A 23,232-nucleotide genomic window follows, 5' to 3' on the forward strand; every position below is an offset into this window, starting at 1 on the left:
AGCTGAGTGATGTTTGCACCAGCCTGCCAGAGATCTGCCCAGGGAAGAGAAATGCAGCCCCTGTCTCCTGAGCCCTCCTTCTCCTGCCCGTCCAAAGCTGTCACTTCCCTGCTGTTGATTTCAGCTCACAACAAGGATGATTTCAGTCCAGTTTGAATCCTTGGTTTCATTCAGTGTAACAACACTGGATTTGTCTCAGCATGGCTGGCAGCCTCCCCTCCCTGCATCTCCAGACCAGGAAACAGCTGCTCTCCCCAGTATTAGAAAGTTCAAAAGGAGGGGTTTGCTTTGTGGGCAAGGAGGAAGGCTGAGAGGCAGAGTCCAGTTGGAGGCCTGTGTCTAGTGGAGTGCCTCTGGGGTCAGTACTGGGGCCTGTATTATTCAATATATTCATCAATGATTTGGATGAGGGAATAGAGTGACTGTCAGCAAGTTTGCTGATGACACCAAGCTGAGAGGAGTGGCTGACACTGGAAGTTGTGCTGCCATCCAGAGACCTGGACAGGCTGGAGAGGTAGGCAGGGAAAAATTGAATGAAATATAACAAGGCAAGTGTAGAGTCTTGCATCCAGGTAGGAACAACCCCAGGTTCCAGTGTAAGTTGGGGAATGACCTATTAGAAAGCAGTGTAGGGGAAAGGGACCTGGGGGTCCTGGTGGACAGCAGGGTGACCATGAGGCAGAACTGTGCCCTTTTGGACCAGAAGGCCATTGGCAACCTGGGGTGGATTAGAAGGGGGACGGTTAGTAGGTCGAGAGAGGTTCTTCTTCCCCTCTACTCTGCCCTGGTGACACCACACCTGGAATATTGTGTCCAGTTCTGGGCCCCCCAGTTCAAGAAGGACAGGGAACTGCTGGAGAGAGTCCGGTGCGGAGCCACAAAGATGATTAAGTAAGGGAGTGGAGCACCTCCCTTATGAGGAAAGGCTGAGGGAGCTGGAGCTCTTTAGCTTGGAGAAGAGGAGACTGAGGGGTGACCTTATAAATGTTTACAAATATATAAAGGGTGAGTATCAGGAGGATGGAGCCAGGCTCTTCTCGGTGACAGACAGTGGTAGGACAAGGGGTAATGGGTTCAAACTGGAACACAAGAGGTTCCACTTAAATTTGAGAACAGACTTCTTCTCAGTGTTCCTGCTCCAGCAGGGGGATTGGACTGGATGAGCTTTGGAGGTCCCTTCCAATCCCTGACATTCTGTGATTCTGTGAACTGCCCATGGGAGGGAAGGAACACAAAATTCAAGAAAACATCCCAAAACCCAGCTGTTGGCCCTCTATCTAACAAGGACTGTTCCCAGCAAGCACTTTTTTGAAGCCTTCACTCCTGAGTGTTTGTCAGCTGCAGCTCAGTTGAGAGCTTTCTGCCTTCCCTTCAGTGACTTCAGTGAGATCAATGCCAGGGAGCTCTGCTGGGAGAGCTCAGCCAGGGCTGATTTGCCCTCTCCATGAAGCTGCTTTAAGCTGAGGACAATGGGCCAAACCCATTGCTTACTCATGAGGTAACAGGCTCTGTGGACACGGAAAGGGCAGGGATATCTGTACCTGGAGCTTAGCAAGACCTTTGGCACTTTCTCTCTTACTTCTTTCATGACCAAGTATGAGATGAATGGGTGCAGTGAGAGGATGATAAGGTGTGGAGAAAATTGCCTGGACTAACAGGCTCAGATGGTTATGACCACAGTGCAGCAGCTCAGCTGCCCAACACTTATTGGTGGGGTGTAGTAGTAGAGATCCAGTAGTAGAACCAATACTGTTTGATGCTTTAATTAATGCCATGAGTCAGGGGAAGTGGGGAACTCCCAGAGACTCTGTGCATTAACACCCAGCAAAGGGAATGGCCCATAACGGTTGGGCATGGCTCCTGGTCAAAGGACCTGAACAGTCTGAAGAAGTGGGCTGACTATAAACTCATGGATGCCAAAACCAGCAAGGACAAGGTTTTGCATGTGGGGGAGTAACCAGCTGGTTCATGCAGTCATGTAGGCTAGAACTGGCTGCCTGGGAAGCAGATCCACAGAAAAGGATGTGGGGTTTTAAGGGTGACCCATCTGACTATGAGACAGCAATGTGCCTTTGCAGCAAAAGGACCAGCTGCGTCCTGAGCTGTGTTAATGTTTTGCCAGCAGGTGCAAGAAAACAACCCTTTCCCTCTGGCCCATTTGAGATCATATCTGGAGTACTGCTGCCAGACTGGGGCTCCCTGCTCAAGGAAGGGGATCAACATATGGAAGTGAGTTTGTTAAACTCACAGGCCACTGTACATGTTAGGCAGCTGATGAACATGACATGCAAGGAGACACTGAGAGAAATGGGTGTCTTAATCTTGGACGAGAGATGTCTAGGAGGAATTTCTTGCCTTCTATAATTGCTTGTTTGGAGGAACACAAGCACATCGCCTGTGTAAGTGCCTAGGAGACAGACTTTGTGCAATTTCCATCCTGGGAGGTGCTCAAGAATGGACTGAATGTGACTTTGAGCAACAGGATCTAATGGGATCTGTTCTGAGCAGAGGAGTGACCTAGATGACTTCTGAAGGTCCCTTCTTACCTACATACTGACTCTGTAGTTCCCCACCTCCCCTACTCACACTGACACCTGCACGGCCATGGGCACAGGTGTCCACAGCCCCTCTGCCACAACACAACTTTCAGGCATTGTGCTGGGATGACACAGAGTCAGCTGGATGGAGGCTCTCAGTCTCCTCACCTCCAACCGCAGGAAACCAGTGGCTGCTGTTTCCAGCCCCTGAGCTCGGGAAGCTGGTCCATCTCCTGGGTCAGGGTCCTGCTGTTCCCTAGAATGCAGTTGGCGCTGTGCGAGCTACCTCTTGCTGCAGGAAGAGACGAGTCCATTTCCCCGGAGCCAAAGTTGTGGCCGTGCAGAGCCCCGGAGCCCTGTGAGCCCGGGGCAGACCCCGAGCGGTGCCGACGCAGGACTCAGCCTGGGGGTGGAGCTCGCGGAGAAGGGGAGAAGAGAGGAGAAGAAAGAAGAGAAGAGAAGAGAAGAGAAGAGAAGAGAAGAGAAGAGAAGAGAAGAGAAGAGAAGAGAAGAGAAGAGAAGAGAAGAGAAGAGAAGAGAAGAGAAGAGAAGAGAAGAGAAGAGAAAGGAGAAAGAGGAGGAAGAGGAGGAGCAGGCGGCGCGGCTGGAGCAGAGAGCCGGGGCTGGCGGGGGGCAGCGAGGCGCTGGCGGAGGAGCGGCGGGATGCGGCGGTGCCGGGGCGCAGGGCTAGCCAGACTGGCCGCAGTGCTCCTGGGTGCGCGGGACTGGCGGGGCTGGGTGGGTGACGGGGCTGAGCCTGGGGTGGTCCCCGCAGGTCCCTCGATGCTGTCATCTCCTCTGGCTTCTTCACAGACTTCTGTCCGCAAACCACACTCCCTCTGTCCCACATTCCCTCTAGAAAACTCATTCCTTTCTTCTCTCTGTGTCTTTCCCTATAACTCATGCAGTCATTCTTTCCCCTTACTACTTTGTGTGTATCAGTCTGTTATCCCACTTATTTTCTTAAATTATTTCACCCTTCCCCCTATCGTGCATGCATTCATCTCACCACCAAATATTATGGACACTTGCATTACTCGTGTGTGCACATCTTCTGAAACCGCTTCTCATCATCTCTTTTTGTTCCTCAGTGCTTCTGTGGGATTTGTTCCAGGAAGCAGCAGGCAGGGCTTTGAGGTTTTGAGGAATTTTGAGGGTTTGAGGATATTTTTCTTTTTTTTCTCCCCGGCAGTGGCTTCGGGAAGAGCCCAGGTGCAGCAGGAGCCGTCGGCAGAGACCACCGAGGGCACCGAAATCAGCATCAACTGCTCACACCCCAACACACAGACCAGTGATTACATCTTCTGGTACCGCCTCCTCCCGGGTCGAGGTCCCGAACTCCTCGTGTGGGGTATTAAAGGCTCCAAAGCGCTGTCGGACCCTCCGGGTTGGCTGTCGGTGGCGGCAGACCGCCGGTTCAGCGCCCTGTGGCTCGAACGGCCCCGGCGCGGGGACGCGGCGGTGTATTACTGCGCCGTGGGAGACACGGGGAGAGGAGCCGGGGCTGCGGCCGGACACGAACCGCCGCGGGAGGGGCCGGGCGGGTGTGGCGGGGAGACAGTCCTTGATGAGCCCGCCAGGGGGCGCTGCCGCTTCGCCCGCAGGGGCCGCCTCACCCAGCCCCGGCGCGGTTCAGCCGCCCGACCGGCACCGGCTTCAGCATCAACACCGGCACCGGCATCAATATTGACATAACCAACAGCCGCACCCCCACAAGGACTCAGACCACTGAGTCTACATGCTGATCCTTCCTCCTGACCATTCCGAATGACAGGAGAAGTTGCCCACGGACAGTTGTCCCTTGATGGGGGCTTGTTGTGCTCCCCAGGAAGGGCAAAAAGCTGTAGTTGATCTCTCCACAGAGCCTCCTCATGGCAGAGATGGGCAGTCCCAAGCACACCTGATTGAAAAGACTCTCTTCATTCCCTCCCGTCAGCTTTTTACACACATTGTCAATGTCCCCCCTGAGCCCTCTCTTCCCCAGGCTGAACACTGTCAGCCCTCTCAGTGTATCCTCATAGGAAAGATGCTCTAGTCCCTACTGATCACAGTCCAGTATCTTTCTTTTATTGGGGAGCCCAGAAGTGGAGTGAGCGCTTCAGAGGTCACCTCAGCAGTATTGAGTGGAGAGGATCAGGTCCTTTGTCCTGCTGGTTGACTCTCTTCCTACTGCATCCCAGGCTGCTGTTGGCCTTCCTTGCCATGAGGGTCCATTGCCACAGCAGACACAGGAACTCCCCAGAGCTGCTGAAACTGAGCAGGACACAGCAGTGAGTATTCAGGAGAAGTATCCCAGCAGCTTGTCCAGCTCTTACTCTTCCCTCAGCATGCACCAAAGAGCACTGCTGGAAAAGAGGAGTCTTGGTATGAGACATGACTTCTCCTGTGTTTTTACCTGGTTGAAAAAAACCAACAAAACAAACAAAAAAAAACCCAACAGGTTGGAGTCTATGGGCACAGATTATCTCATTCCACACATTTCAAGTGACCCAGGTACTTCTTTACACCTACCATACATCTGAAAATGAGTGCTCTTTTGGCCGAGTTTTGGCTTTTCTTTTATGCTTGTAGTTTCTCAATAATTTTGAGAACTGAGTGCCACGACAGCATTGCTACAGGTCTTGCATGGAGACATTGCAGAGACTGAACATCAACATGGAGTTTGTCTGCAGAGCCTTGACTCAAGAGACTCCATTTTCTCTGGGGGCAGGAGACTTTCAGCTTCATAAGGAACTTTCTTGCCTGAAGAATTGCAGCAGAGGCCACTGTAAGGGCAAGTGGAAGGTGAGAGCCACTGGTTCACTAAGTCTGACAGATCAAATCCCTTTTCTGTTCAAAGGGAAGAACAAAGAAAAGAGAAAGTGATTAACAAAGCACACAATGACACCGATCTCTCAGTAAGCCATAAGGGACACAAGGAGGGAGACCAGAGCTCTGCAGCCTCTAATTGATGGGCCATTGGGAAACTGCAGGTGTAGCTTTGTAGTGGGACAAGCTGAGCTTTGTAAGTGACAGGAAGTGACAAGAAGAACAGGAGGATTTGCATGTTTGAGCAGAGTCTTGTGGGACTAGACAACACTTCTTAAGGCATGTGTAGGGGAAGAGTCAAAGATGGGGGGAAAAAGGAGACTGGGGAGGATCAAGGGGAGGCAATAAAGAGGGGGAAGAATAAAAGGTGGTACCTGCACCTAAGCAGGAGTTGGTCAGTGCAATTGTTGGGATGAGCCCTGTGCCTGACCACTACAGTCCCCCCTGTCTTGTTATTAAATCCTTTCTTAAGAAAGAAAGGGAAAGGTTATGTCAGACTGGAGACCCTCCACATCTATAGGAGGACATGAGGTGTGGACTCCACTGCAAGCAGACCGGGAACAGCCCCTTTCAAATATGGTGTTCCCTCAGTTACCAGGACATCTCATTTTGGAATTGTTGAGAATGCTGAGTGAGCCACACATGTTCTTGCTGTAGGAGGGAGAAACCCAGAACGAGAATTTCAGGCACAGGAAGTATAGATCTCTTCTCTTCCCCACTTCTACATTTGCTCCCCCACCAGAGTGGTTTCCGGCAGCTCTGGTATCTTGGGGCTGGGAGGTGCTTTTCTCAGTCTCACTCAACAAACAAGCAGGCTGTTCTCAGCATGCACCTTGGGTATCTGGTCCTCACTGCCTTCCTGGGGCAACTGCTGGGTAAGTCTTTGCTTTCTATAAATTCATCCTTCTTCTTCTTCTCCCAAGGAAACTCCCGCCCACCTTATCAGGCTCATGCAGAGAACTACTCATGATTAATGGGAAAACACAAGGTAATGTCACCTCACATTCGTGATTTTGCACCAGTTCTCTAAAGATCCTCTTAGTGTTGGAGGCGAGGCGAGGCGAGGCGAGGCGAGGCGAGGCGAGGCGAGGCGAGGCGAGGCGAGGCGAGGCGAGGCGAGGCGAGGAGAGGAGAGGATAGGAGAGGAGAGGAGAGGAGAGGAGAGGAGAGGAGAGGAGAGGAGAGGAGAGGAGAGGAGAGGAGAGGAGAGGAGAGGAGAGGAGAGGAGAGGAGAGGAGAGGAGAGGAGAGGAGAGGAGAGGAGAGGAGAGGAGAGGAGAGGAGAGGAGAGGAGAGGAGAGGAGAGGAGAGGAGAGGAGAGGAGAGGAGAGGAGAGGAGAGATGCCTCTGATCTCTTCTTTCCCTATTCTCTCCCGTTTGATCAGTCTCTCTCTGCCTTTCTCTTCTGACCAACCTGCTGTCACCATAGGAGATCTCAGTTCTCTCTGCACTCCCACTTTTCTTACTTTCCAACACAAATTAGCAGATCCTGTCAAAGCTGTTACGTGGACTTTAAAGCTGTCATCTTGTCAACATTAATGAGGTGTCCCATTCTGCTCCTGGCTGGTACATGTCTGCCATGGCCTCCAGTTTTCTCCTGTTTGTCAGCACTGCCAGGGCTACCTCTTTCCAACATTTAGCTCAGCTGTGTGTTGACTCAGGAGCCCTCATAAATGACAGTGATTGAGAATCAGGATGAAAAGTTTTGTCATAACTCTGCGGGCCTCTCAATCTGATGGAGGGGTGCTGGTCCCAGCACATGAAGGTCAGGCATGACAGGCTGCTTCCCTGGTCCTCTGGGCAACAGGAACAGGGAGGAGGAGCAGGGACACAGCACAGCTCTCCTCAGAGTCCAGCTCTAATCTCCTGGTCAGAACTACTCTCCACCTTGCTGTCCTCACGCATCAGGATTCTCCTGCAGGGCAAGGGACAAGGAGACTTCTCCAGCAGAGTTTTACATCCATTCCTGGTTTGCTTTCCAGGGCCCTTCCCTGCAGAGCTGCTGACTTTCACTTTCTTCCAGGCACCATGGGGCAGGTCACTGTCACCCAGCAAGAAGGACAAGTCACAGTGAAGCAGAAAGACACCTTCCAAACAACCTGTACATATCAGACCTCCAACTTTCGAGGCTTGCTCTGGTACCAGCAGAGGAAAAGCCAAGCTCCCCAGCTGGTCTCATATCAGGCAGGATCTGGCCTGAAGCGCAGTGACCGTTTCAGCACAACTCTGAACACCACGGGGAAATACAGCATCCTGCAGGTGAAGGAAGTCGAGGTGTCTGACAGTGCCTTGTACCTTTGTGCTGTGCAAGACACCGTGGTACAGGGAGCTTCCTTGGCTGTGCAAGAACCCCGGGGAGGGAGGGGATGTGTCTGGCAAGGTTGAGGGAAGGTGTCCTCCCCCTCTACTCTGCCCTGGTGAGGCCGCATCTGGAGTAATGTGTCCAGTTCTGGGTTTCTCAGTTTAAGAAGGACAAGAAATTGCTGGAGAGAGTCCAGCAAAGGGACACAAAGATGACAAGGGGTCTGGAGCATCTTTTTTATAAGGAGAGACTTTAAGAGCTGTGTCTGTTCATTCTGGAGAAAAGAAGACTGAGGGGGGATCTTATTTATGCTTATAAATATCTCAGGGTGGTGTCAAGAGGATTGTCCAGACTCTTTTCAGTTGTGCTCAATGATAGAATGAGGGGCAACGGGTACAGACTGAAACACAGGAGGTCCCATCTAAACATAAGGAGAATCTTCTTTAGTTTGAGGATGCCTGAGCCCTGGAACTGGCTGCCCAGAGAGGTTGTGAAGTCTTCTTCTCTGAAGACATTCAAAACCTGCCTGGATGCAATCCTGTGTGATCTGTTCTAGGTGAAACTGCTTTAGCGGAATGGTTGGACTAGATGATCTCCAGACGTTCCTTCCAAATGTAACAATTCTGTGATTCTGCGAATCTATGTGCCTGGCAAAATTATGGAGAAGGTTATTCTGCGACTTATTGAAGAACATCTGAATGACAATGCAGTCATTTGCAACAGCTCACATGGGTTGCTGAGGTAAAAGTCCTGCTTGATCAACTTACTTTGTTTCTACAAGGTTACCCACTTAGTTGACCAAGGGAAGCCTGTTAATGTGATCTTTTTGGGCTACAGTAAAGCCTTTGTTACTGTCTCTCACAGTATCCTCCTGTACAAGGTGTCCAACATACAGATGGATAAACACACAATGCATTGAGTGAGAAATTGGATGACGGGCTGGACTCAAAAGGTTCTAGTAAATGCAGTTATGCTGGGTTGGTGACCAGTCGCTAGCAGAGTTCCGCAGGGATCCATCTTAGGGCCAGTCCTCTTTCATGTCTTTAGAAATGACTTCGACACAGGAATTGGGGGATTTCTTAGTAAGTTTGCTGATGACACAAAATCAGGGAAGCTGTTGACGCTCTTGAGGGCAGAGAGGCCCTGCAGAGTGATGTGGATGAATTGGAGAACTGGACAGTCACCAACCACATGAAGTTCCACAAGAGCAAGTGCCGGACTTTGCACCTGGGACACCGCAACCCTGGCTGTACGTACAGACTGAGGGACAAGATGCTGGAGAACAGCTCTGCAGAGATGGATCTGGGGGTTCTGGTCGACAGCAAATTGAACATGAGCCAACAGTGTCCCTGGCAGACAAAGGGGACCCATGTCCTGGTGCATCCAGCACAGCATGGCCAGCCGGACAGGGAGCGGATTGTCCCACTTTGCTCTGTCCTGGGTCAGCCTCACCTGAGGCACTGAGGGCAGTTCTGGGCACTACAGGATAAAAAGGTTTTAAAGCTACTGGAGAGTGTCCAGAAGTGGGCTACAAAATTGGTGAAGGGTTTGGAGGGGAAGCCATGTGAGAAACATCTAAAGTCACTTGGTTTGTTCAGCCTGGAGAAGAGGAGACTGAAAGGAGAACTCATGGCGGTCTACAGCTTCCTCATAAGGAAAAGACAAGGGACAGATGCTGAATTTTTCTGTCTGGCGACCAATGACGAGACCCATGTGAATGGCAGGAATATGGGCCAGAGGAGGTTTAGGTTGCATATTAGGAAAAGATTCTTCCCCCACACGGTAGTGGAGCACTAGAACAGGCTCCCCAGTGACGAAGTCATGGTACCATGCCTGATAGTATTCATGAAGAGACTGGATAATGTCCTCAGACAAAAGGTGTGAACTGTGGGGTTGCATACACAGGGACAGGAGTTTGGCCTGATGGTCATCGTGGGTCCCTTCCAACTCAGGATATACTATGCAAGAAGAATCTCTGGGAAAAATGCCCTTAGTTCAAACACTAAAACACGCATGGATCCTTTGCCCTTTTATCTACTTTTCCAATATCATTTTTGTTGGGCAGGAAAAGCAGGGATCACACCAAGAGCCAGCTGCAGCCTTCTGGCAGTGTTTTGGTCACAGGCCTCACTCACATGTCATAAGAAATGCCATCTCTCCCTCTTACACAATGACAAATAGAGATGGTATCAAAGAACCTGAGGTACCTGGTGATCATTGCAAGGTTAAGCGCAGTAGGGTCAGGAAGTGCATCTGTCCTGCCATTGATGATAGTTATTAAAATATGACTAAGGCAAAGACATTTGACATTCAATTGAAATGTGCTTATGAAGCTTTGGGCATTCAGTCATTCTGAGATCTGCTTCATTTGGCATAATTCCCTGGTGGAGGAAAGTGCTATGGGGTTATCTGTCCTTCTACTTGTACACCTTCGGGAGGACAACTGGTGGTTCATGCAGGAAGCAGGATATGAGTCCATAGTGGCTGTCAAGAAACATTTCCACTGATCAAAAGGGATGAGATTAAAATGTAAAAGAAACATTTTCTCCCAGAATGGCAGCCAATTCCTGAGCACAAACTCAGCCCACCTGCAGCTCTCTTGGCATGTGCAACCAGTACTCCCGTGTCTGCCGATCTTCACATTCTCCTGTATGCTGTGGTCAGAGCAATTCGATCTCCCTCAGAAATGCACTCTTTCACTGTCCCCATTTCTGTGCTGGATGTCCTCACCTCCCACATGCTTAATTACCATTTCAGCCTTGACATATTCAGCAGTGGGTGTGAATTTTCCCTGCTACTCCTGCCCATGACCACAGGCCATAGCTCTGACATTGGCTGGTGGAGGGAAGAGGAAGGTGCAGTAGCATCTATGGGCCATCCCAAGGGCTGTTCCAAGCTTTACTGCTCTTTCCATTCTGCAAAGCAAATCATCTTCCAGAGCCCCACACCCACCCCCTGCCACCCCAGCACAACTCTGGCCATAGCAAGGGAACATCCTTACTCAAGAGCTCAGGGGGTCTGCTGACACCTCAGGGTCTCTTGTCTTTCTGGGCATTTGTGGGCAGAGGCACAGCAAAGCAAAACCTGATGGTCACTGACAGCAGAGTAGCCAGGGATGATTTCCTCAGGTCCAAGGGATGGTGCCCAAAAGAGGAGCCACTTCAGATTGTCCCAATCTCTCATTCCTCTATCAATGGAGAAAGATCTTCTTGTGCCCTTACCCCCTTCAATTCCAGAGTAACACCCTTATCCTTTGGCAGCTTGGGGAGTGTTCACAGAGGGAAGGACCGCATGGAGGCCAGGCTTGAATGCAGTAAAACTTTAATGAGTCAAAAGAGGGAAACAAAGTCACTGCAAGTGGAGGACAGCAGTGCAGGAATCCACAAAGGAATCCCAAAGTCTGCAGTCCATGGTCATGAAGAATTTTGTGCATGATGTTCATCTGCCCGTCCCATAGAGGGAGAGAAGACAGCTGATCCCCACCAGGCTGGACCTGGGGAGCCTCGTTGCCAAGAGGAACCAAAGGAAACAAAGAAAACGGTAAAAAAGGTACAGCCATTCAGCTCTACTGAAAACACAGCCAATATCTCAATCCTTTGCCCAGCACCATGTTTTGAGTTCCTCAAGGTGTCATCCTGGGCCTTTCCCAGAGTCTTTATCAGCGCGGGTACCTTCTGCCAAAGTAGCGGCTGGAAATGCCAGACAGGTCACAGCAGCCAGAGTTGATGGGCACTCCATCACAGCTGAGGATTCTGCCAACAGCAGCAGAGGTGGAGGAGCCCACAACAGTGTTCTGAGGAAAGGAGCTGAGGATGGGGCCAGGCAGGGTCACCACCACGGGGGAGGGTTCAATGACAACTCTGGAGTCCTGGCACTGTCTCACACAGGGCTCATTGCAGCTGTTGGCCAGCGGGGTCGGGCCACAGGGCTGGCAGGGCAGGCACTGGTCGTAGCAGGACATTTCTTGAGGGTGGAGATGAAGCTGTGAGAGAGGGCAGGGAGAAAGCAGACCATAGAAGTGTGTGAGAGACAGTCTGGTTACCCTATCACAAAAAAGCCAAGGCCACTACTGAGTGGGGAGCTGGAAGCTGTCGCAGGAGCCACACAGTCTTCATGACACTAAAAGGAGCAGTCTGGCACAGGGAGGCTCTCTCTCCTAGTGAATAAACAAAAAGCCACCTATGCCACCTCCCAGCCTCTCTATAAGCAGAACATTTTCCCACTCCTCTCTCCCTAGACAAGAAGAGTTGTATCACAGGAGAGATCATAGTATCAGCTGAGATGTCCATTGATGAGAGAAATGCCAAATTGGAAGAGGAGAAAAGGTTTCAGACTCACCTGGTTCCTGGGAAGAAGGAGCCAAGAGAAGTGGATGAGAGAGCAAGACCCTGGGCTGTCTTTTATACCTGCCCTTCATTGCTGCAGGACCAGAAAGAACCTTGGCAGAGGTAACAATTTTTTGAGAAGCTCATCTGGAATGCAAACCATCACAGCTAACGAGATGGGCTGTGCTTTAGTTTCCAGTACTGATGCCTTTTCATTTCCAGATTTGTTCCATGCCCATTCCTCAGTGAAGGCTTCTTATGATCCCTGGGATGAAAGGCCCAAGGGTTTCTCAGGCAGTAATGAAGCAGTGCAGGCAGAATATTCAACTGAAGAGTTTTATGGGTCTAGAGCAGACAAATGAGGTCATCCTGGGACACTCTCTTGGGTCTCTTCGAGTTGCCATTCTCAGGAAAATTTAATCCTCCTCAGCTGGATGCCCATGGGTTCACATGCATGAGGACATACCAAGTCCTCGTATTTCCTGGCCTCCTCAGATCATCATTATGGTTCATTTTTTTTCTCCTTCCCAGGTCTGTGTGCTGTGCTGTTTGGTTATGACCCCAGACCCCATCTTCACCAACACTGCCCAGTCCCTGGGATTCTCAGCAGAGTCCATGAACTTCTCCAGTACCACAGTTCATGTTGTTGCTATGGGTGTTCTTCTCCTGTGTGTACTTGCAAGCTGCCAGGTTTGTGCAGAGGCATGTGGGAGCACAAATTTCTGTATAATTCCATGCTAATGAGCATAAACCTGTGTGTGTGTGTGTCCTTGGGTTTATACATCATGAGGGAACATTCTGCTCATGGCTGGGACATTCTCCACTACTCCCTTCATGAGCACCACAGAGCAGCAGGGTCCCAGGGTCAGAAGGAGCCTGAGTGCAGCTGAGTGGTGATGGCACCAGCCTGCTGGAGATCCCTCCAGGGAAGAGGCTCTGAAATGCAGCCCCTGTCTCCTGAGCCATCATTTTCCTGCCACTCCAAAGTTCTTGCTCCTCTGCCGCCTATTTCAGACCACAACAAGAATGGCTTCAGTACACTTTGAATCCTTGGTTTAACTCAATGTTAACAACATTGGGTGTGTCTCAGCATGGCTGGCAGTCTCCCCTCCCTGCATCTCCAGGCCAGGACACAGCTGCTCTCCCCGGTGCTAGAGAGTTCAAAAGGAGCAGGTTTGCTTTATGGGAAAGAAGGAAGGCTGAGGGATCCTGCACACCATGTGCTGGCCATCACTGAGTCAATCTGCTTCCAATGCACTCTTAAATGTGTCTGAGATGGAACACAACCCACCACATTGGATTTGGGAATGAATCCCCAAAGCGACCCACTGTCTCTCTTTCTAACCAGGTTTGTGTCTCAGTGGGTGCATTTTCTAAGCCTCCCTTCATGAATGTCCATCAGCTGGATCTCAGATGTGACTTGTAGAACGTGCAATTGTGGAGTTTCCCCCTTCCCTTTATTGACCTCAGTGAGAGGGAGCTCTATTGGGAGAACTCAGCTAGGGCTGATTTCCCTGTTCATGAAGCTGCTTCTGACCTGCGGATCTAGTGATTCTGAGGGTGAAGCCCGTTGCTTTCTCATGAAGGATGTGGGGTTTTAAGAGAGATCCAGAGGAGCATGAGACAGCAGTGCGCCCTAGCAGCAAAAAGGAGCAACTGCATCCTGTGCTGTATTAGTGAAAGTGTTGCCATCAGGTGCAGGAATATGATCCTGTCCCATTTGAGGTCTCATGTGGAGTACTGGTGCCAGTTTGGGATTGCCTGATCCACAAAGGGAACGAGTTCATCAAACACAACCATGTATTTTTGGGCGCTGATGAACATGCATATCAAGAGAATGAGAGAACTAGGTCTGTTCTTCTTGGAGATGTTTCAGGGAAGAATTTCTTACTGTCAATGACTACACTTGCAGAGGAAAACAAGGACATGGGAGCAGTCTCTGGAAGCACCCAGAAGATAGAGGGAAAGCACAAAGGAGTTTGTGCAATTTCTCTCATGAGAAGCATTAGAGAATGGACTGAATGTGACTCTGAGCAACAGCATCTAATGGAATCTGTTCTGAGCAGAGGAGTGATCTAGATGACCTCTGAAGGTCCCTTCTTACCTACATACTGACTCCCTAATTCCCCCCCTCACCTACTCACACTGACACCTGCTCGGCCATGGGCACATGTGTCCCCACACACCCTCTGCCGCAACACAACTTTCAGTCATTGTGCTGGGACTACACAGAGGCAGCTGAAGGCAACTGAAGGCAACTGAAGGCAACTGGGACTACACAGAGGCAACTGAAGGCAACTGAAGGCAGCTGAAGGCAACTCTCAGCCTCCTTACTGCCAACCACAGCAAATCAGTGGCTGCTGTTTCCAGCCCCTGAGCTCGGAGACAGCTCTGGGAAGCTGGTCCATCTCCTGGGTCAGGGCTGCAGCTCGTGCTTTGCGGGCTTCTTCTTGACCGAGAAGGGGCAGAGTCTGGTTGCCAGGAGCCAAACCTGAGGCCGTGCAGAGCCCCAGAGCCCTGTGAGCCTGGGCGAGACCCCGAGCGGCACCGGCACAGGACTCAGCCCCTGGGCGGAGCTGGTGGAGGAGAGGAGAGGAGAGGAGAGGAGAGGAGAGGAGAGGAGAGGAGAGGAGAGGAGAGGAGAGGAGAGGAGAGGAGAGGAGAGGAGAGGAGAGGAGAGGAGAGGAGAGGAGAGGAGAGGAAGAGGAAGAGACGTAAGAGAAGGAGGAGGAGGAGGAGACGGAAGAGGCGGCGGTGCCGGAGCAGGGAGCCGGGGCTGTCAGGGGCAGCGAGGTGCGGGCGGCGGAGCGGCGGGATGCGGTGGTGCCGGGGCGCAGGGCTGGCGGGACTGGCTGCAGTGCTCCTGGGTGCGTAGGGCTGGCGAGGCTGGGTGGGGGCCGAGCCTCAGCCTGGAGTGTTCCCATCTCTTCCCTCTCCTTCAACGTGTCCTTTCCCTCTCCCTGCCTCTCTGACATCTTTTATGACCCTTTCCCACCCCTCCACGTCCCCTCTTCCTGTTCTCCCTATCTATTCTTCCTCTCTTCCTCCATTGAACCACTCATCTTTAGACCCATCTCTCCATGTGTCTACTATCTCTAACCCCTCTTCATACTCTCTGAAATGCCTTTCTTATCTGTCCCTCTTCTTTCTTTACATCTGTAGGCATAAGTTTGCTTTCCTGCACTGCACCATACATCATGTTATTCCTCTGTTCATTTAGCAATTCTTCTTCTGAATTCAGCCCTCGATGTTTCACTGCAATGCAACAAAATCTCCCATCGCCTTTCCCTGTCACCATTCATCCATCTGTGCACATGACTTTCATTTGGTCTCTTGCATCAATTTCAGATTCCATGCCATCCTTCTGTCCTTGCTCAACAAACCCACACAAGTATAATCTGCCAGCCATGTCAAGGAGCATATTTTCCCCAATTCTTCCGGTCTTGCTCTCTGTCATTGACACTGTTCCTAAAGATTTCTCTGGGGAAAGTGCCATCAGACATGGGTGATCTTCGATGACCTTTGGTCTTTCCTTCTCCTTTCTTTGCAGTGGCTGGAGCCAGAGCTCAGGTGCAACAGGACCTGTCAGCAGAGACCACAGAGGGCACCGGTATCAGCATCAACTGCTCACACCCCAAAATACAGTCAAACGAGGTCATCTACTGGTACAGTCAGCTCCCGGGCCGAGGCCCCGCATTTCTCACACTTGGTATCAAAGACTCCAAAGTGCTGTCGGACCCGCCGGGTTGGCTGTCGGTGGCGGCAGACCGCCGGTCCAGCGCCCTGTGGCTCGAACGGCCCCGGCGCGGGGACGCGGCGGTGTATTACTGCGCCGTGGGAGACACGGGGAGACGAGCCGGGGCTGCGGCCGGACACGAACCGCCGCGGGAGGGGCCGGGCGGGTGTGGCGGGGTCGGGGTGACAGTCCCAGTCGGATCCGCCAGGGGGCGCTGCCACTCTGCCCGCCGACACATCCTCACCCCGCAAAATCACAGAATGGTCGGAGTTGGACGGGACCTCTGGAGATCATCTAGTCCAACCCACCTGCTAAAGCAGGTTCACCAGAGCCGATCACACAGGAATGCATCCAGGTGGGTCTTGAATATCTGTGGAGAAGGAGACTTCACAGCCTCTCTGGGCAGCCTGTTCCAGACCTCTGGCAACCTCAAAGTAATGAAGTTTTTCCTCGTATTCAGATGGAGCCTCCTGTGCTTCAGCTTGTGCCCATTGCCCCTCATCCTGTAGTTGGGCACCTCTGAAAAGAGTCTGGTCTCATCCTCTTGACATCTACCCTTGAGAAAATTATAAACACTGATGAGATCCCCTCTCAGCCTTCTCTTCTCAAGGCTGAATAGACCCAGCTCTTTCAGTCCCTCTTCATAAGAAAGGTGCTCTAGGCCCCTAATCATCTTCATATCTGGCTGCCAGACTCCCTCCAGTAAGTCCTTATTCTTCTTAAACTGGGGAGCCCTGAACTGGACGCAGTACTGCAGATGCAACCTCACCAGGGCAGAGGGGATGACAACCTCCCTTGACCTGCTGGTCACCCTCTTTATGTACCCCAGGATACCATTGCTTTCTTAGCCTCAAGGGCACATTGTTGACTCATGGTCAGCCTCTTGTTATTTAGAACTCTCAAGTCCTTCTCTGCACAGCTGCTTTCCAGCAGGTCCACCTCTAAGCGGTACTGGTACCTGGGGTTATTCCTTCCCAGGGGCAGGACCCTACACTTGCCCCTGTTAAACCTCATCAGTTGTCTGACTAGCACCAGCATCAGAACTGCAGGGGTGCCACAGCTGCCCCTGCACCCCATAGGCCTGGGAGGTGCCCAATGACATGTCTCCAGACCCTCCTACTGGGCAAGAACATTCTCCCACCTCTCATCCCCCTATCACTCCTACCAGGATACAGACAGAAATACCCCGCCACAGCAGGGAAGAATTGTGATGGGAGCGGTGCCAGTATCCTGTGGTGCCCAGGAAGCAGTGATTGCAGCTGCTGCCCCACTGGCTCATGGCGAGGAGCAGCGACTTTCTGCTCTGCACAGGGAGGCAGGCAACAGTGATCCTCCTGTGCATGGGCAGCCACACAGCCCTTGCTCCCGCTGCACCGACCTGTCATTGCTCCCATGGAACAGACGAGGTGTCTTCTCAGGCTTTTTCCTTTCCCTACCAGAACAGCCAAGAGATCCCAGAGCAGGTGCTTTCCTCTGGTCTGTAAACAGAGGGACTCCAGTGCTAAGATGTTAATGCAAAATTTGACTTAGAAAACAACAACCAGAAGGGGGTTCACATTTTGTTACATTGTTGGAGCTTGGATATGTAGTTTAAAACTGTGTCCTCCAGATACAAGCTTTCAGGGAGATTTCAAAATGTTCCTGCTAGTGTTACAAATCATCGCACTCAGTTCAGGAGTTCAAACTCCACACAAACCAGGAACAGGGGATGTCAAGGTCACGGGCACCTTCAAGCACTCCCAACTGTGGCTGAGTGTTGAGACCATGAGCTCACGTGACAGAATTCAGCAGCTCTACAGTCCCCCCTGCCTTCTTATTAAATCCTTTTTAAGCAAGAAAGGGAAAGGCTGTGTCAGCCTGAAGACCCTCCACATCTCTAGGAACCTTTATTTAAGCCATGAGTAGGTTCAGCACATTCATGAGGACAAGAGTTGAGGACTCCACTGTGAGCAGACCAGGAGCAGCCCCTTCCCATGATGGGGCCCCCAGAGGGCACAGGGCACCTCATTTTTGAAATGTCCAGAATGCTGAGGAAGCCACGGGTGTTGCTGCTGGAGGACAGAGAAACCCAGAAGGAGTATTTTAGGCACAGGAACAACACATCACTTTTCTTCCCCACTTCAGCACCAGAGTGGTTTCCCACAGCTCTGGTATCTCAGGGCTGGGAGGTGGTTTTCTGACTCTCTCTCACTCCACAAACAAGCAGGTTGGTCTTGGCATGCACCTCAGGTATCTCATCCTCACTGCTTTCCTGGGACAACTGCTGGGTAAGTCCTGGATTTCTATAAATGCATCATTCTTATTCTTCTCCCAAGGAAACTCCCACCAACCTTATAAGGGTCATGCAGAGAACTACTCATGAATAACAACAAAATGCTGGGAAATGTCACCTCATATTTCTGGGTTTTCACTGGTTCTCTCTATTCTCTTACTGTTGGAAATGAGAAGGGAGAGATACCTCAGATCCCTTCCCTGCCTTTTCTCTGCCTTTTCTCTGCCCTTTCATTGATCTCACATCTCTCTCCCACATTTCTCCCTTTACGATCCCAATTATTAACAGTAGATCCTGTCAAAGTCATTACACGGACTTTAAAGTTCTCATCCCATTGACATTAACAGGGTGTCCCATTCTACCTCTGGGCTGGTACATGTCTGCCTCCAGTTTTCTCCTGTTTGTCAGCACTGCCAGGGCTACCTCTTTCAGACATTCGACTCAGCTGTGTGTTGACTCAGGGAGCCAGGAACATAGGAGATGACAGGGAATCAGGATGATTTTTTTGTCATAACTGCAGGCCCCTCAACCTGCTGAAGGGCTGCAGGTCCCAGCACATGAAGGTCAGGTATGACAGGCTGTTCCCTGGTCCTCTGGGCAGTAGGAGCAGGAGCAGGGACACAGCACAGCTCTCCTCAGAGTCCAGCTCTAATCTCCTGGTCAGAACTACTCTCCATCTTGCTGTCCCCACGCATCAGAATTCTCCTGCAGGGCAAGGGACAAGGAGACTTCTCCAGCAGAGTTTTGCGTTCATTCCTAGTTTGCTTCCCAGAGCCCTTCCCCGCAGAACTGCTGACCTTCACTTTCTTCCAGGCACCATGGGGCAGGTCACTGTCACCCAGCAAGAAGGACAAATCACAGTGAAGCAGAAAGACACCTTCCAAACAACCTGTACATACCAGACTTCCAACTTTCGAGGCTTGCTCTGGTACCAGCAGAGGAAAGGCCAGGCTCCCCAGCTGGACTCATATCACGCAGGATCTGGCCTCAAGCGCAGTGACCGTTTCAGCACAACTCTGAACACCACGGGGAAATACAGCGTCCTGCAGGTGGAGGAAGTCGAGGTGTCTGACAGTGCCTTGTACCTTTGTGCTGTGCAAGACACCCTGGTGCAGGGAGCTTCCTTGGCTGTGCAAGAACCCTGGGGAGGGAGGGGATGTGTCTGTGCAAGGCTGAGCTTGTGGGAAGGGGCCCTGAGCTGTGCCCTGGCAGTGCTGCTTCCCCTGTGCCCCCAGGGATCTGCAGGGGAAGATCCTGTGGTGTAACATTTTCTGTCCAATCCAGACACCATTTATGCACACATGGTATTCAGTATTCTCTTACTATACTTAGTCAAGGCAGTGTCTTCTTCTTGCCAATGCATGGGAAGCTCCACTGTGTGGCAAAGTGCAAGCAGCACACACATGAGCCATTGCATTGACATGTTAGTGATTTGTTCATCTTGACCACTATCAATACCCACAGGCACATCCGTTCCCTGCAGCAGTATCTATTTTTGTCTTATCTCAAAATGGAGACAACTTGAACCTGATTGCATTATGCTCTTTCCCTCTTGAACTTCAGCCATGACAGTTGGTTATGAGGTGCTTTACCTTTTCCTTCTGATCTCTCTTACTATGACAATAAACCAAAACAAACACAAAGAAAAGCTCCTCCCTGGCAGCTCCCAGCTTGGGGCATCCATGGATCTTCATTCCCTTGTTCTCGCTGGGGAGGCAGCAAAAAGCTCAGCCACATATCAGCAGGTGTCTCATCTCTGCCACTGGAAAATGGCCCCAAGGTGTCTCTGGGGATATTAGAAACTCTCATGGGAGCTCGTCAGTTCCTTCTGCTCATGTTGTAATATGAACTGGCACTTCTGGTTGCAAGTGTCCCGTATCTGCTGGATCAGGAATGATGAGCACTGCTCTCTTTCCCTAATGGGATTTTCTGTCCTTTTTTTTGGGGGGGGCCTAGAGGTGTCTCCTCAAGAGAAATATCTCCATGAACAGCAGCGGTTGCAGAAACTCCCAGTGCAGGACCATGCACTGTCCCAGATTCTGCTGGCTCAGGGGGACACATGCAGCACAGCCTTGGCTCTGCAGACAGTCCCTCTCCAAGCTTCACGTAGTCACATGTGTGACCTCTGAATGCCTGTACCAGCCTGGGCCCCACACCCTGTCCCCTGGGCAAACACAAAGCCTACCCCAGCACAACAGCACAGCCCAGAGAAAGGCTGCATTGCCATTGACCAGAAGGAGTAAATGTCACACCAGCTTTGAAAAGTGTCAAGATTATCCAAAGCAGCTATTAAATTGCATGCCCTTGACGTGTAACCATCCTCAGTTCCCTTGGGAGCTGCACACCCCAGTCCCCAGGAAGGAAACACCAGGCAGCCAGTGACCTGAACCCATAGCAGGAGCCCCTGAATTTCTAAATTTCAGGTGCAGCTGAGTAGGCTAGACCAAGAAAGAAAGAGCAGGAAGCAGGAGTGAGGATGACCCAGACCCCAGACTCCAGCCCAGGTCAGGCAGTGCCCACACTAGCAGGGTGCAAGGGTGCAGGTGCCCGTGGGTGCCTTTTACTCTCTCAATCTCTGCTGCAGGACCAAAATGGATGGGCACAAGCAAACCAGGACATGGATGGGGTGTATCGAAGACAACTTTCTGATGCAGACATTCCGTGAATGGACATGGAGAGAGGCTCTGTTGGACCTGCTACTCACAAATGAGGAAGAACTATTGGATGATGTGGAGTTCAAGGGTAGCCTTGCCTGCAGTGACCAGGAGACTGTGGAGTTCAAGATCTACAGAGGACTGACTAAGTCAAACACGGCTATTACTTCTCCCACTCCAGGGGAGCACGTCACAGTCTCAACAGGGCCCTACCTCTTGGCAGTGTGCTGTGAGAAACTGTACTAGAGCTCAAAGGATCCCAGCAGAGCTGGCTGCCCTTCAAGGACAGCCCCATCCGAGCACAAAGATGGTCCTCTGCCACGTGGAGGAAAAAGCACAACTGGAGGGGAAAGCTGCAAGGAGGGTGAAGGGAACCAAGAAAGGAATCTTTGAGCCTATTAGCAGAAAAAGGAAGGGTCAGCCAATTAGGGCTCATTGCTTAATGCGGAAAGACACCTGGTGACAAATGGTAGGAAAAAGGCTGATGTCCTCAATGCCTTATTCTCCTCAGTTTTTTCTCATATGGCATCTCCTCAGGCCTATCACGCCCCTGAACCTCCCACAGATGCTCTGGGAATAAAGCAGTACCCACAGTAGAAGAAGGAACAGAGAAGCTCTTACTGCCAATTGTACATGCCCATGTTCAAGGGCTGACTTTCAGAGCCATCCAAGTGTGTTCAAGGAGCTGACTGGACTCAGTCCCTGAAAGGCAGATGGAGCAAATACACTCAGAAATCTCGTCTATACTCATTAAGGTCCAGAAGGGAACTGGGAGCAGTTCACATGAGATTTCTGAGGGTAAATCATGCCTCACCACCCTCAATACTTTCTATGAGGTGGTGACTGGTGCTATATTGAAGGGGAGGGGCACCAGCTGTGGCGTACCTTGACTTTCGCAAGATTTTTGACATACATTCATGGGTGCACACACACGCACACCTATAAGCACACAGAGATCTGAACACTCACAGGCAAAACCACACTGAACGTCTGCTATTTGGAGCTCAGATCCAACTTGCAGGCAGTGCAGTTGAGGGCTTTCCCCCTTCCCTTCTGTGACCTCAGTGAGATCAGTGCCAGGGAGCTCTGCTGGGAGAGCTCAGCCAGGGCTGATTCCCCTCTTCATGAAGCTTCTTCTGAGCTGACGCCCTAGTGCATCTGAGGGTGGCCAATCTCACTGCTTTCTCATGAGGTAACAGGCTCTGTGGACACAGGAAGGAGAGTGGATGTGTGTATCTAGAGCACAACAAGACCTTTGGCAGCTTCTCTATTGTCATTACAAAAGATGAGATGAATGGGTTCAGTGAAAGGAGGATAAGTAGGGTAAAAAATTGCCTGGACTACCAGGCTCAGAGAGGTGTGACCACAGCGCAAAGCCCAGCTGGCTGACACACATCAGAGAGGTCTAATATTAGGGATCAGTAGTAACACCAGTACTGTCTGAGGTTTTCATGAATGCCATGAGTGACAAGAAGTCTGTGGATAACAACCAGCAAGGGGAATGGGAAGTAACTGTGAGACGTGGCTTTTGTTCAAAGAACCTGGACAGGCTGAAGAAATGGGCTGACTGGAGCCTCATGAATGCCAAAAAGAGAAAGGGCAAGGTTTTGCATATGACAGAGAGATCAGTCCCTGCAGTCATGCAGGCTGGGGCTGGCTGACAGGAAACAGATCAAGAGAAAATGAGGTGGGGTTTTAGGACACACTTAGCTGAACATAAGACAGCAGTGTGCCCTTGCAGTAATTAGGACCAACTGTATCCTGAGCTGTATTATTCAAATTGTTGACAGCAGGTGCTGGAAAATGATCCTGCCCCTCTGTCCCATTACAGGTCACATCTGGGGTACTGCGTCCAGGTTGGTGGTCTGTGGTCCAAGAGGAGTGTTGGCATCCTGAAGGGAGTTCAACAAAGTCCACCGTATAAATTAGGGGTCATGAGAAGCTGAGAGAATTGGATCTGTTCACCTTAGTGATGTCTCAGGGGAGAATTTCCTGTTTTCCACAATGACTTGTTCAGAGGAAAACAAGAAGATGGACCTAGTCCACAGAACTGTCCAGGAAGCAGGGGAAATGTCCAGTAAAGGGATCTGTTGTAGATGACCTCTGCAGGTCACTTCTCACATACATTCTGAATCTGGGTCCCCCCTTCCTGCCCTCCCTGACGTCTGCACAACCATGGACACATAGGACCTCACATCCCCTCTGCCACAAACCAACTTTCAGTCATAGTATTGGAAGTACACAGAGGCAGCTGAAGGGAGGCTCTCAGCCTCCTCACTGCCAACCGCAGGAAATCAGTGGCTGCTGTTTGCACCCCTGAGCTAGGGGAAAGCTCTGGGAAGCTGGTCCGTCACCTGGGTCAGGGCTCTGCAGTGCCGTGCGGGTTTCTTCTTGCTGGAGGACAGGCAAATTCCTTTTCCCAGGAGCCGAAGTTGTGGCTGTGCAGAGCCTGGGAGACCTGAGAGCCCGGGCGACACACCGAGCGGCTCTGGGGCAGGACTCAGGTCCGGGGCGGAGCTGTCGGAGGTAGAGGGGAGGGGAGAGGAGAGAGAGGAGAGGGAGAGGGAGGAGAGGGAGAGGGAGAGGGAGAGGGAGAGGG

The 23,232-nt window shown here is 51.3% G+C and overlaps 2 protein-coding genes across 2 annotated transcripts; one reads left to right on the forward strand and one right to left on the reverse strand.

Annotated features, from left to right (window-relative positions):
• Positions 1-10,950: 10,950 nt before the first annotated feature.
• LOC106145730 (feather keratin Cos2-3-like) lies at positions 10,951-12,141 on the reverse strand. Its single transcript, XM_021289963.2, has 2 exons — positions 11,985-12,141; positions 10,951-11,628 (listed from the first exon to the last, which is right to left on the reverse strand). The coding sequence occupies exon 2, from the start codon at positions 11,605-11,607 to the stop codon at positions 11,305-11,307; it is 303 nt and encodes a 100-aa protein (XP_021145638.1). The 5' UTR covers positions 11,608-11,628; positions 11,985-12,141; the 3' UTR covers positions 10,951-11,304.
• Positions 12,142-14,645: 2,504 nt separating this feature from the next.
• On the forward strand, positions 14,646-22,964 carry LOC135576212 (uncharacterized). Its single transcript, XM_065039962.1, has 3 exons — positions 14,646-14,838; positions 15,522-16,062; positions 20,564-22,964. Exons 1-3 carry the CDS (start codon positions 14,787-14,789, stop codon positions 20,877-20,879), a joined length of 909 nt encoding a protein of 302 aa, XP_064896034.1. The 5' UTR covers positions 14,646-14,786; the 3' UTR covers positions 20,880-22,964.
• Positions 22,965-23,232: the final 268 nt, after the last annotated feature.

This window comes from Columba livia, chromosome 23 (genome assembly GCF_036013475.1).
Source record: "Columba livia isolate bColLiv1 breed racing homer chromosome 23, bColLiv1.pat.W.v2, whole genome shotgun sequence".
In the NCBI taxonomy this organism is placed as follows: domain Eukaryota; kingdom Metazoa; phylum Chordata; class Aves; order Columbiformes; family Columbidae; genus Columba; species Columba livia.